General features: G+C 35.8%; 1 protein-coding gene across 3 annotated transcripts in view; it reads right to left on the bottom strand.

Annotated features, from left to right (window-relative positions):
* Positions 1–15,535, bottom strand: part of LRRC7 (leucine rich repeat containing 7) — a 432,771-nt gene that overhangs the window by 323,832 nt on the left and 93,404 nt on the right. For 2 of the 3 annotated variants that reach the window (XM_059376850.1, XM_059376851.1), the window contains exon 2: positions 15,310–15,512. In XM_059376850.1, the coding sequence (XP_059232833.1) occupies positions 15,310–15,512 (203 nt within the window). Of the gene's footprint in view, positions 1–15,309; positions 15,513–15,535 lie in introns of those variants that run through there. The other variant, XM_059376852.1, reaches the window with a different exon arrangement.

Here is a 15,535-nt window from a genome sequence, read left to right as displayed (position 1 = left end):
CTAATAATGTTTATTTGTACACTGTTTGTTGTTTACTCATAAGCAATTTTTTTTTTGCTGAAATTGCTTCATGTTTTATTTGCTTGGTTTTCAATGCATTTATCCTTAATTTTTTCCAGATGCTCAAACAGCTCTGTCAAATGCTCTGTAATTATAGTTCCAAATGCTAAAGCACATCAGATAAATTTTATCTTATTTTGATTCTGGAGGAACTCACTCCTGCACCCTGTGTAGTGGGCTCTAGTCTGGACAGCTTGCTCTCTGTGTGATATGCATATGGCTTCCATAGATACTCATTTGCTAGTCCTCTGAACTGGTTCTGGTTTCCCAAATTCCATACCTTCTGTCTTTTGGCTTACTCCCACATCCTCTAGTAGAAACCTGAGAGTCACCTGTGACTCACTTTGCCTCTTCCCTCAAAATATAAATATGAAACAGATGACCAAATCCAGTAAATTTTGCCTCCAAAAAGCATTTCCAACCCATGTCCTTTGTTCCAACCTCAGCATTTGTAACTGTCCCTTAGAACAATGTACTGTTTAAAATCTAACCTGTGAGAAACTATACTAGTTATCAAGCATGCTTAGATATAGCCTGAAGAAAAACATGTACTGGCAACAGCCCTTTGGGGGAGAGGACGATATATGTCCTTGCAGCTGGGATCACTGGGCTTGCTCAGGATGGAGTGCTGCCTGCTTCATTTTTCCAGTGTCTCCCCTTTCCCCGAGAGCATCAGCAGTTAGTCTAACAATCCTTTCATTTGAGCTTGATCACTATAGATCATGTACTGCGTAACCAGACACATTTTGCCTTTCTTCTTACATACCTACAAGACTCATGGTCAATGTGTAATCTACTCTGGCTTCTTTGTTGGTTGTTACTCACTTTCTAATAAATACGAGACTGAGGAGTTGTTCAGGGTGACAGTCTTTTCTACTGTCATCCCTTGCTTCTATTCTCTTGCAGCTGACTTGTTTGTGCTTCATTCTTCTCCTGTGCGCTGTCAGGAGGCTGCAAGTGTTACTATGGGAGGCCAGGTCATCATCACCTCTCACAGATTTCTTTAAGTTTTGCCTAAATGGTCTCTCTGCCTCTGGGCCCGTTCTTTTATTCTTAGTGCAGCTAAAACTTTCCAAGCTATATTTCTGATCTTGCTATTGCCAAACAGACCCTTAAATGAATTTCCACATATTTCAGGATAAAGTTCAAACTGCCTAGTGTGGAAAGCCTTCATAACTCTCCAGCCTTGTTTCTCATTGTCTCTCTTGCACTGTGTTTAAGCAATCCTTAACTTTTTTTCAGTTCCTTAAATATGCCTCATTTGCACTGTCTCTGGAAACAGCTCTCTCCTCTTCTTGTGAACCTTTACTTAAGGAAAATCTTAATTGCAATGGCATTTCTCAGGAAAGATGCTCCAGTGAACGTTTCCAAAACACCCACTGCTTCTCCACCCATCATAATAAACAGCATACCTGATACAATTTCTTGTTCAATGTCTGCCTTTCATGCTACAGAGCGCATACATCTGTTCAACGGCTGTTTTCCTAGTGACTAGGGAAGTATCAGGCACAAAGTAAATGTTTTTTCATGAAAAAATTAATAAATATCTATAATAGGCTGCAAACTCCAATTTTCTGTAGGAGCTAGATAACTTTAGTGTTACGGGGCAGCTTGGGTGGAATCTGTGCCAAACTAGATCTGTTTCATCAAAAGAGCGAACAATCCTCAGTTCTACTTAATTGTTACCAATTAGGAATATGGACTCCCTTCTTTCAAAAAAAAAAAAAAAAAAAAGGAGATAAGCCCAGAATCTGGACTTTTTGATAAAATCTGGTATCTTATAAATCGACCACTAACTCATTAAGGGAAAAAAAAAAAAGAATAGGCAGGCTAAGCAAAACATGGCTGCTTGTTTCAGATCTCTGGGTAAATAATAAATATGTATTTCTAGTCTTGATCTGATCAGGCTGTTTCAGATCTATCACTCTCTTGTGGTATCTTTCTGAGAATCTTAGCTGATATCACATAGTATGCATCTAAAACACAATTTGTCATGTTTTTCTACCTAGTAACCACTTTCAATATATTTTTTAATAGTGTTACTTTCCCAAGTCTCCAGGATGAAAATCTTACCATCTTTAATCTCTCCTTGTTCATACCTGAATCTAGTAAAATGCCAAATTCTGAAAGGTTTTCCTTCGGATTAGTGAACTGAAAAGAATTTGGAGTGATATAGGCCAAATTTGTATTTTTTAGTTGTACAACCTTTGGTAAATTCTTCAACCTTACATTTCAAATGTAGAAAACAAAACCTGTTTGTCAAGATTGTGCTGAGGACAAAATAACTATTATTGCATATGAAGCAGGTGCTCAATAAATATCCATTATACTTCCTGCTTTCTCTTTACTTGCTGTCACTTGTTTTCTTCTTTTCTGTTTCCACAGCTAGCACAGTGGTCCAGGCACATAAACTAATATAATTTTATCCTGCCTCTTACATCTGCTTTTGAACTATTCACCATGTCAAGAAAAAACTATACAAAATATAGCTACTTTATACATTGAAGGCCCTCAATTCCCTTTGTAAATTATATTCCTCTGCAATCCTAAATATGCACCCCCATTCTTCCACCCTTTCAGCTCAACAAAGGATTGACACTTCTGATGCTATCAGTTCAATGGTTCAAGCATTTCTTTAACACATTGAGACCTCTACCATTTGAATCAAATTTCAATATCATTCCTGTCCCTCAAGTCCTACAAACTATCATCTGTACCTATATTTTCTTCTTTCTTTCTCATTAAAATGGAGGAAGCATGTCTGTGCCTCTCAAAGCAACCCCTTCATGCACTCTGTAAATCCTATGTTCTTTCGCTTTCAGGACTTGGAATTATTTTTTTCTAATTTATTCTCATTAGTGTACAAATGTGACTTAATGTCATTGACCTTGGAAACAAACAAACAAAATATTTACCTTTTTTAAAAAAATTATTTATTTATTTATTTGACAGATCACAAGTAGGCAGAGAGGCAGGCAGAGAGGGGTTGGGGGTGGGGGAAGCAGACTCCCTGCTGAGCAGAGAGCCAGATGCTGGGCTAGATCCCATCACGACCTGAGCTGAAGGCAGAGGCTTTAACCCACTGAGCCACCCAGGTGCCCCCAAAATATTTATCTTAACCTCAAATTTCTCTCTAGCTGGTCTCATTTCTCTGGTCTCCCTCACAGTATAACCTTTTAAGAAAGATGTGTATCTCAACCATTTTCTTTTCAATTCACTTCATTGGGTTTTTGCCCTACTTCTATTATCAGAGTCACTAATTACTTCCACACTAACAGATACATTGGTCTCTCCTCTGTCATTTTAGCCCATCTCTTAGTTTACCACTCCCTCTTCTTAAGACACTTTCTGTTCTCTTCTGGCTTCCAAGACAACAACACATGGTTTCCTTCTATATCCACAGCTGCCTTTTCTCTCCCTGTTCTTTCCTTTAGCAATAGCAACTCTTTCTAAATCTCTAGGCAAGTCCTTCTCTCCAATCTCTCTAATCCATGCAATTAGCAAGTCCTATTAACTTTACTGATAAAGCTTAGTCTAAAATGCTGCTTTTTCTCCACTACTCCCAGCCTAGCTGAAGCCACCAACTTCTCACCTAAATGATTACTGTAGCCTCTCATCTCACCTTCACTCTCCACTAGCCACAGTGTTTTCCCACATTGCAGCCAGAGTGGTATTTTACAAACATAAGTTATTTCACATCACCCTTTTCCTTAAAATCCTTCAGTGGCCCCTGATCTTACTTACTATGAAATCTTAAGTTCTTCCCTATCTCACCTGAATTTGCATGATTTAGCCCTACTACCTACCTCCCTCTCCTCATCTTGCACTGTCCTTCCTCTAACTCATTATACCCCTACCTTCTTTCTGTTCCTTGAACATGCCACTCTCGTTCCTGCCCTAGAGCATTACTTCTCCCGGGAATGTTCTTTCTCATATGTGTATAGTTGACTCCTCTCTGTCAACTAAAACTCAACATAACTGTCCTCCGTTATTTTCATCATGGCACTTCCTATTATCTAACATTTTCTTCTAAAAATTACTTCCATTCTCTCTTTGCAGCAATGTAGATTTTGTGAAAATAGGAACTTGCAGGTTTTGCTCAATAATGTATCTCTGGTACCTAGAATAGTTGTCTCAACATAACTGGTACTCAAGAAATGTTTGCTGGATGAATGAACAAATCAATGAATATGTTTTACCTAATATTTGTTTTTTATACCATTTCAAAAAAGTTGGCAGTAAAAATCAGCAAATGGGTTGGTTTATCAGATCTCAACAAGATTTTATACTGGGTAAAAGATAGAAATAAATGATTAGATGAAAAAAATGATATGATGAGTAAGACTTCAGTTGGAAGACTATAAAAGAGTTCAAAAAATGACTGGGGTACTCTGGATGTCCTAGTTTTTCACTGACACATGAATAAGAGATGTTGATACTATAAACCTTTGAAACAGTAAAACATTAACCAAAAATAGAACTCAGAGTGAGACAAAAATGATCTAAAATTTTCCACATATAAACTATTTTTTTTTTTTTACAAAATTTGTACTTCATCTCACTTTTTCTTGAGCCCCTATGGAGTCCACCTACACTATTTATTTATTGAAAAAAAAACTATGCATTTGAATGCCAAAGTAATTGCAATAGAAGAACACATTTGGAGAAAGATGCTTCAGGCAAGAGATTAAACAGAGTCACATTTTGATTATGTATGCATCACTCACATGAGTTTCATTCTGGAGGTAGTTTTCTACTCAGATAAATTCTATACCTTTGGCACCAGAGGAGAGTGATATACCATGAATATCTGAGGGAGCAACAGAGTTGAAAAGGTCTTTTTGTTCCCTCCTCCTTATTTAAGCCCAAGGTCTTAGGAGAACCCTCCGTAGATATATGCGGTGCTCCTTATGTAAAATGCCAAGGTTATGGATAATTCTGAGTTTCTGAAAGACAGACACTTAAGGAATTATTTATTAATGTGCAATTTTAAAAAACGAGGCAACTTTATTAAACAAGTAGCAGTTTTCATGTTTTCCACTCATAAATATAGGCCATGTTTAATCTAGAGCCAGGCTTTTCATATTTCTCAATCATGACAATTGTTTAATCAGCAACTATAATGATGCAAGTAGTGTCTTTCACTTTGAAAGATTCTTTTTGAGAAGAAAAAAGTCAATTATCATTCAAGTTTTGATAAACTAAAATCAGAATTAGGAACTAATATCTCAAAATTTGTCTCCCTAAAATATTTTTCCTATGGCTCCTTTGATCTCATGACATTTCTCACAAAACTAGAAAGTGACCTTGATTTCAAGTAATTTTATTTAAAGGCCTGAGAAAAGCATGCTCTCAGACTCCTAAATTAGAGACAGCAAATATTAGTGAATAAAAAGAAAAGAAAATCAATTAAGTTGAAGATATATGATATGTATAACATTGGAGGACACTGTTTTTTGCTTGTTGAGCATCCATTCCTAATGGATGGAGTTCCATTAGAACCTTGACTTTCTTTTTGAGGACATCTCTCACAGTGACTTACTTGGGAGGCAACATGATTACATGAGGTTGTCTGGAGACTCCATTCCTCACAAGAGCAGCAGCATGTGGCCCATACTGCTACTGTGCTGAAGATTTTGTGCAGCAATCCAGAGCTTTCTTATTTCTTAACCTTTTCCCATGTAAAGTTCTCTAGTATCCCATTAAATTAATGAGCCCATGATATATTTCCAATAAATATTCATCTTTACCAAAATAAGCCATTTCTCTTAACTCAAGAGTTATTTTTCATTCTACTGTTTTCATAGAGTTTTCAGATACTTTGTATTATTTGATCCTTACTACAATCTTTAGAAATGAACAGAAGCAAATTTGTTAGCCTCTATGGCACATGAAGAAGCTAAAGTTCAAAGAGGTTAAATAATATGTCTGATGTTTCATGGTTAATTAGTACCAGAACTTGTGTTAAACTTAGGACCTCTTTCTCCAGACCTCTCCACATCGTATTGTAGCACTTACTTGATACTAACCAGTGACAGCAGTCACTACTCTGTCATAATGCTTCCTTCAGTGGCTTATCATTTTTATCTATTTTTTCTTCTCTTCTTTTTTTTTTAAAGATTTTATTTATTTGACAGAGAGAGAGATCACAAATAGGCAGAGAGAGAGGGGGGAAGCAGGCTCCCTGCCAAGCAGAGAGCCCGATGCAGGGCTCGATCCCAGGACCCCGAAACCGTGACCTGAGCTGAAGGCAGAGGCTTAACCAACTGAGCCACCCAGGTGCCCATCATTTTTATCTATTTAAAAAGAATCTTGGGGCCGCTGGGTGGCTCAGTTGGTAAAGCACTTGCCTTGGGCTCAGGTCATGATCCCAGGGTTCTGGGATCAAGCCCAGCATAGGGCTCCTTGTTTAGCAGGAAGCTTACTTCTCTCTCTCTGCCTGCAGCTCCCCTTGTGTGTACTCTCCCTCTCTCTCTCTGTGTCAAATAATAAATAAATAAAGTTCTTAGATAGAATTAAATTATATTATAAAATAAATAAAAGGAATCTCAAATGAGTGAATCACAAAACACTAAGTTTGAAAGAGATATTAAAGGGTTTATTCCTTCTCCATCCTCATACATGTAAAAGTATGCTCCATGACACCCTTCCTTTGTTCCCTTTGTTTTAAAGTCAGAGAATACATTCCTTAACTTGAGAAAATATCATGTAGCAGATCTAATCTATATGGACAAGGTACTCAGAGTTTGATAGGTTAAAAAAAATGCAGAATGCATGGTATTAGGTCATGGATTGCAGAGGAGGCACAAAAATTATCCCACCTCACTTCAACCCCCCCCCAGAATTGCATCAAAAATTAAACAAACCACCATTAAATGAGAGAGTTTTATTTTCTGTTTCCTGTGCTGATACACTCTAATTTTTCCCGTCCTTCCTTACCTTTGGCCACTGTCAAAAGTCTTATGCTTTGTAAAATAACAGATATCATACTGGAGGAAGCTATCTATGCTGATTTATAACAATGATAAAGTATTAAGGCAGTATTTGAATTCTGGTTAACACAATTGAATGGTATAAGAAATACAGAGATACACCTAAGTCTTAAATTTTGTTAGAGGGAACAGTGGTGGTGGTGGTGGGTGTTATTATTTCATATAAGATAATGGGAAAAACTTCTCTGGTAAGGTGATGTTTGAGTAAAGAACTGAAGGAAATGAAGAAAGCACAGGTCATGTAGAATGGTAGCAGAGGGAAAAGCGGGGGTCAAGTCTCTGCACACAGAGCTTGCTTGGCTTTTTTGTATAGGCTCAGGACAAACAGCTACAATACAGTTGTCATAGCCCATTTGCCGGTTATTAACTTTGAGCTCTATTTTACCTGCTGGCTGCTAGCACAATTCAGGTGCATTTTTGCTGCTCATTTATTTTCTGAAGAGTCAATGAGGATTTCTGCTATTCATGGCTCAGTGACTGGAGCCACGCCATGGCAAAATTTTCATCAGTCTAAAATATCCTTCCTTTGATAAATTCCTGACTGCTTCATATTGGATGACCAATGCTTCAGTTACACAACCTTGTATGAGTGGAAACATGGAGCAGTGGTCACCAAGCAATGGTTTTTAATGTAGCCCTTGCTTGGCTCCTAGCTCCCCAGTGTTTGTCTGTTTCCCCAGAGAAGCAACTGTAGATATGGGAGGCATTTTTTTCTGGCATCCCTTACTGTTAGCTTACTGACTATATCCTACACTGCATGTATATTGGTAAGAGTTTACTTTCATTTTTTTCTATATACCTCTATGAACTTGAATTTAAACAACTGCTTAATTAAAAACAAAATACTGAAAGAAATTGGATACTGGAGCTCAATGTCATGTGTACTATGGATTATAGAGCTCCAAATCGATGCTTTTGTATTGAGAAAATAATTACACACACATGCATTACAGAAAAATAATATTTTTAGCAATTTGGCTGCATTTCAAAAGGTGTTATATCTCATTTTTTAAATGTGGCATATGATATATCCATACAAAGTTATACTATTTGGCAATAAAAAGGGATGAAGAACTGATGCATGCTACAAGGTTGGTAAAACTGGAAAACCTTATGCTAAGTGAAAAAAAGCCAGTCACAGGGGCACCTGGGTGGCTCAGTGGGTTGAGCCTCTGCCTTCAGCTCAGGTCATGATCTTGGGGTCCTGGGATCAAGCCCTGCATTGGGCTCTCTACTCAGCGGAGAGCCTGCTTCCCCCTCTCTCTCTGCCTGCCTCTCTGCCTACTTGTGATCTCTCTCTCTGTCAAATAATAAATGAAATCTTTAAAAAAAAAACCAGTCACAAAAGGCCCTATGTTGTATGATCCCACTTATATGAAATGTCTAAAATAAGCAAATCCATAAAGAAAGAGATTTTCAGGGACTAGGGGAAGCAGAGAATGTGAGAGTGACTGCTAATACGTATAGGGTATTAGGGGGGTAATTAAAATTTTCTATGATTAGACAGTGGTGATGGCATTATAGTTCTGCAAATATAATAAAATCACTAAACTGTACATACTTTGTAAGGGTGAATTTGATAGGTATGTAAATTTTATCTCAATAAAACTGCTCTATTTTTTAAAAAGAGTTTAAGTTTACTGACTTTCTTGTGAAGGAATACCATTTATTCTGTGTTTATGAATGTTTTCCACATTTGGCTATGAAAGTATTCTTTTACAGTAAAATAATAAGTTTTGCATGAGACTTTTAAAAATTCTTACTTAGGGGCACCTGGGTGGCTCAGTCGGTTAAGTGTCTGCCTTTGGCTCAGGTCATGATCCCAGGGTCTGGGGACTGAGTCCCACATGGGGTTCCCTACTTAGCAGAGAGCCTGCTTCTCCCTCTCCCTCTGTCTGCCACTCTGCCTACTTGTGCTCACTCTTTTTCTGTCAAATAAATAAATAAAAGCTTTTAAAATATATAAATAAATAAAATGCTTATTTAGCAAAAGAAAGGGAATGTCAGTTCCCACACTTTGCTGGCTTTTGAAATCCAGAAGTGTGGGATCTACTGATCTGTGTCAGCCTGAGGCAACAGAGGCCAAATAAAGACATTATCAATATGCCCCTGAAAATAAGCAGGTTTTAAGAATGTATAGTTAAATATTCAAATGAATACTTGCTTCTTTGGTATTCTTCCTAATTATTTAAAAATAGTTGTATGACTTCCTGTATCTCACTGGTATTGAGTCCCTCTGAGGCATTCAGATAGGAAGCTAGAACCTCTCCTTTCTCATATACAAAACTCATATTTTACAAGTAAAATGACCTTAAATTTTAAATGACTTGGAAGATTGGAAATTTCTATAATTAGCTTTGATAGTACCACACAGTTGAGGCTATAACCTTCTATTCATCATGAGACAATAGGTTTTTGTAAGCTATAGACATCCAGATCAAAATTAATTGAAATTCCTGATATGAGGAATTTGAGAGGCAGAGTGCGGGGTTTGGGGGGTAGGGAAGGAGAAAAATGAAACCAGATGGGATCAGGAGGGAGATAAACTATAAGAGACTCTTAATCTCACAAAACAAACAGGGTTGCTGGGGGAGGGGAGGTTATGGAGAGGTGGCTGAGTTATGGACATTGGGAAGGGTATGTCATATGGTGAGTGCTATGAAGTATGTGAGCCTGATGAGTCACATACCTGTATCCCTGGGGCAAATAATACATTGTATGTCAATAAAAATAATTCATAAAAAACATAATAAAAAATTAATTGAGATTCCATATTTCTCTTACTCATGGAATTTTTACCTAAATGAGCATTATAAAATTTCCCAGTTTTACCCCAGTGACACAGGTAACTCCTTGCCAAGTTCCTATGGTGGGTTTGTACTAAGCTCCTTAGATTATTAAGGCATGCCCTCTCTGCACAAGGAACTATGCTTCTGGCATTACTACCCTGATCCTTCAAATGTGTTAAAAGAATTCATATACTTTGCCTTAAAGTTCTGTTTTTCTAAGACAAGTTTCCAAATTTTTTTGACCATTTTTCAAAGACATGCTTTCTATCACCATCTTAGTTACACTTCTCTGAACACATTCTAATTATTAGCTTGGTTTTAGACATTTATATATCAGATAAAAATGTCTGTCCACATGGAGTTTTTCAACAGATGAATAAGCAAAACGTGATGGAACTCAGGAGAGAGGTCAGAGTTGGAGATGGATTTAAAGGTTATCTACTTAGAGGTGAGAATTAAAACCAGGAGACAAGAAAATGTCCCTGAGAAAATAAGGAAAAAGAAAATTGCTGAGAAACCAATAATTAAACTATAAAAAGCAAAATGATAGTACAAACTCACCATAGGAACTTGCCTAGAAGTTACTTGTGCTTTCCCCAGTAGTCATGGCAACTGTGTGTACAGGGATAAAATTGGGAAATTTTTTTGTTCAGTTACACACTGAGCTTTTGACTTGTTACTGTAGCATAGCCTATTCTATCCTAATGAATGCACAGTCTTTGGTAATAATTTTGGATAGGAATCTAACATCCCATGGGTCCTAAAAGAAGTTAATTAACTTTTCTGGCCTGGGTTTGCTTATTAGTAATAATTGAGGGCTAAATTAAACAATCTCCAAGGTTGCATCTATTCAAATATAATACAACATTGTGATATCTTTGAGTCAGGGAAATTTTCTGTGTAAACCATGGTGTCATCACAAATGTGTTGGTGCAGCTGGTAGACTCAAAAACCTACACCCTTTACAGACCGGGAATTGATTTCCTAGAAGTTGTCTTTGGAGATTTTAGAGATAAAGTCAAGCCACACAATTTTTTTTTTTTTTTTAAGAGATCCAATGCCCAGAAATACCTTGGGATGTTACCAAAATCTTACTTTTGTTTTACTCAGGATAATTAACATGGGGATTATCCTTCATCAGTGATGGGAGAATGATGACTACCGATTATTGCGTATTTCTTTATTCCAGGTATTCCATATGCATCATCTCACCCAGTACGCATTTATCTATTTATCTGCCCATCATCTATCACTAGCAACCTCTATTATTTTCCCGTTTTTGCTAATGAAGAAACTGAGACTCCCAGAAAATAAAATATCTTCCCAACCAAATAGCAGTGCTAAAATCTAATCCCACATTTGGGTCCAAAGGTCAGGTTCTTAATCTCTAAAATGTCTCAAGGGTAGATTGTAAAGTTTAGTATGGAGAAAGTTTTCCAAGGTTGCTACTTCAGATTTTGTTCCATCCCCTTTTACATGTGGTTAAATTGACATCATCTGTCAAATTCACTCTCTATGTCTCTCAATTTTGGTCATATTTTAGCTTTTCCAAATTACTTCTATTCTTTTTTTTTTATTATTATTTTTTAAGGCTCCTCTTTGGTTTCAAGAAGTTTCTCAGCAATTTTTCTCTTTATTGCTTTTTTTTTTAAACTTTTGTCTTCCCACACTACTTTATATATAATATGCACCTGTTATGGTCTATTATCCTGTCTATACTTTTAAGTTCCTGGTTCAAAATAACAAGCAAAGCAGTACTAAATTATAAGCTGTGTGGGTTTTCTATTACTGCATAAAAGGCATGTCATTTTGTATTTTTACCTTTTGTATTTTTACCTTTTACTATATTAAATTACTTTTACTATATCAAATTAAGTAACACAGATTGAACCATTCCTAATCAAAAAACTTCCTGTTCTTTCATTTCTATTTTTGCATATTTTCTGACACAGTCTCGACATATCTTTTTCTAATGTCATTAACCTTACTCTATTCTATACCTGTTGTATAACATCTTAGAGTAGTAATTCTTGGTCACCCTAGAATAGTCTCTGAATAAAAAATCAGAAAGAAAATTTTTTTTAAAAAATTACAAAGGTAATTCTTCCGTAATATAATGTCAAAAATACAAATAGCTATCTCATTTACTCAACAAATTTGGAATTACCATGGTAACAACGCCAAGGAAACATAAAGAAAACAGTGAAATAAAATGCAGACAAAAAAAATTTATTTAATTTAAATTTAAAGATTAAACTCCCTAGAAACTCAATACTTCATCTACTTTTCCTCAGGAAACAATGACTATATAACATTTTGTTTGTAGTGTACACTGTGGTAATCTCCCTACAGTCCTTCCTACTCCTTCCCTTTATGTTGTGACCAGTAATCACAAATCCACAGAGGTGGTCAACTAGTGTTTAATTCAATCAAAGTAATCTCATTTTTCTTGTCATTGTGGATTCTATAGTAAAGGGGATCAGCAATGAACATGTAGCACAATTAGGGCCAATGAAACCTAAGAACAAGTTGAAACTTCCTTATCCTTCTCAGAAAAAGAGAGCTTTTGTTTGACTTACTGTTTTTCTAATATGCACAAATATATCCATGTACTGCTATGATCATGTCTCAATTTCAGATAACTTAGATCATATCTCTATATCAAATACATTAGAAGAAAGTAACACAGGGCTGTTTTATGAAAGCAACACCTTGAACTTGGGAACTCAAAGAAACCTTGAGAGATTATGTGAAAGATCTTTGAAATATATAAAGCATAACAATAATAAAATATAACAATTTCTCCTCAATTCAACACACTGAGAAATTAAATTGTCTTTGGTTCACTTGTATTATTTTTATGTACCGTGAATCCAAGCTTACGTAGGCTACTGGTGACATACATGATATATAAGACTCTCCAATAACACTATCTGCCTAATTCATTGAGTCAAACAATGCTGTGTGACTCTCAGTGTCTTTCATTACCTGCGTCCTCTACGCTCTACTTCCTCTACTTACATGTTGTTGGTACTCCCTCATGTGTACCTGCATTTCCAGACTCTTCACAGCTCTACTGTGTCTCTCTTCACCCTCTCCATATGTACCATCTTAATTTTTGCATCTTTACCTTTTGGTCAAGCCCTCCCCCACCCCTGCAACAATGAAACTATTCTCTTTAACAGTATTTGGCTCTTTGGCTCTAATTATACATTATCATGTTTCTGCCTCTAATGTTTTAGTTTTCTCTGTGATTAGGTAGCTAGATCCTTGAGAACAAGGATTGAGGCTGATTTCTCTTTTACCTGCCTAAACCCTCAAACACTGTGTAGTAATATAGATATTAAATAAATACTTGATTGATAAACCATTTTTTACTATTTGTCTTACAGAATTTGTTGCATAGCTCTAGAAAAAGGCTTTAAATAACTAGATTGATTTAGGGCTCCCAAGATTCAGCAGATAAAAATACAGCATGCCATCTTGTTTCATTTATTCTTCTACCAACCTGGTGATTCACAGACCTGTACCCCTGGGGATAAAAATATATGTTTATAAAAAATAAAAAATTTAAAAAAATAAAATAAAATAAAAAAAATACAGCATGCCGAGTTAAATAACTATTTTTTTAAATATATCAAATGCAATATTTTGGGCATAATTATGCCAAAAATTCTGGGTTTTGGTTTAAAATTCAAATTTCAGTGGATGTCCTTTATTTATCTGGCAACCTTAGATGAGGCTGCTCTAAAAATATATTTATTTTTCTAAATTAGAGCTAAATGTCACATTTATGAGTCACTTAAACTTTGCACCATTTTGCTAATCAATTCCTATAGTATATGAAGTTCTCTTCATTGTTCTACCTGGCAGGACAAGAAAGAGATTGAATATCCATTATGTGAAAGTCATAACGTGTACAAGGAGGCAAAGATGAGTAAGATGATATCTCTGCCCTCAAGAAGTTCATAGTCTTTGGGGGAAACAGCCCATTTCATGCCAGCCTCTTCTTGATATACATCTACATGGCAATCAATACAGTTAAAATTTTTTTAGGCCTGCCCCAGATCTCCTAACCCCAAATCTAAGACATTAGATAGTTTGGTTGTCAAAAATGAAGTATATTTGTTTTGGAGTACAAATTAAATAGTTCCTGCCTCTGAAGTATTATATTAATAAAAATTAATATAATTATATAGTATATATAATTCTATATGGTATATGATATAATTATAATTATAACTCATAATTCATAATTATAATTCATATAATATAATTCATAATCCTAAGTGAAAGCAATTATTCATAATTTAGTTTGATCAGCACATTATTCTCAGAATTTGATAACAAAGTGAGTTTTTATTATGGGATTTTCTTTTCCTGGTTTCTGGGTATTTAAATGTGCATTTTTTAACATATTCAATGGAAATGTATAGTAAGATATTTTTTTCCCTCTGAGCCATGGTGTAAATCCTTCACAAGTAAATGCTATGCCTACTATTTAATGTGAGTCATTTATTTCGATGATCATTAATATATAGTGGTTTAGATTTTGAACCTCTCTGCTGTGTGGCCTTGGTTTATGTTAGCTAATCTTTTATCATCCAGTCTTTTCTGCAGTGGAGAACAGGAGACAGGAGAGATTTTTTTTGCCTAGCACGATGTCATAATGGCAGTGTGTGTGCAAAATTTGATATTAGTTAAATTTTTAGCTCTACTCTGTTTATACTTACATGCCATATATTCAGAAATGACTGTAATAATAAAAAATTCCAAATTCAAGAAATAACCGCATGTTTTTCATAATAGTATTAAACATGTAACAGTGCATGTGTGTTATGTGTAAAAGTATTTCTCAGACTTAAAACAATGTCTCCTTAATGATAAAAATTTCACTTCTGGAATACAGTGTCATATCTTTCCATCATTTTCTAAATATGAACTATTGAACTCAACCCACTGATACTGATCTCAATCTATATTTTCATGGAAACCATTTTCAATTAAAATAAGGTGTAATTCAGGGGCACCTGGGTGGCCCAGCCAATTAAGCATCTGCCTTAGGCTCAGGTCATGATCCCAGTGTCCTTAGATAGATCCCTATACTGGGCTCTGCACTCAGCAGGAAGTCTGCTTCTCCCTCTCCCTCTGCTTTACCCCCGATTTGTGCTCTCTCTCTCTCTCTCATATAAGTGAAAAATAAAATCTTTTAAAAATAAATCAAATAAGATATAATTCATAAAATGGTGATTTTCATGGAGTTTAATTGGTCATTAACACATGACATGAAGTTACAAATGAAGTGGTATTAAAAGGTACCAACAAGAATACTGGGGAAAGTTATATCAGTTTGAACTATCTGCCAATTACTCAGATAGAAAGCTGTAATTAACATTATCATTATGCCAAGTCTTTGGATATCATAAAATACTCAGTTATGGTGTATATTTTTGATTGTCAAAGATTACCTTGGGTAGCTCTTCAATTTGATTGGCATCTAGATAAAGCTCCTCTAACGTCCGCTCAAAGTTAAAGACCTCCTTTGGCACCTGCTGAAGACTGCAGTGGGAGTAGTCTAAAACTGAGATGATTTCTTCTTCACCTCGGAAACATCGGCACGGCACCAGTCGGCCGATGATTTTCCGTTTGGTGGTCATCTCCAGGCACTGCACTAGAGAAAAAAAAAAAAAAACA

This window comes from Mustela nigripes, chromosome 14, assembly GCF_022355385.1.
Source record: "Mustela nigripes isolate SB6536 chromosome 14, MUSNIG.SB6536, whole genome shotgun sequence".
Lineage (NCBI taxonomy): Eukaryota > Metazoa > Chordata > Mammalia > Carnivora > Mustelidae > Mustela > Mustela nigripes.
This window is presented reverse-complemented; position numbering and strand designations above follow the sequence as displayed.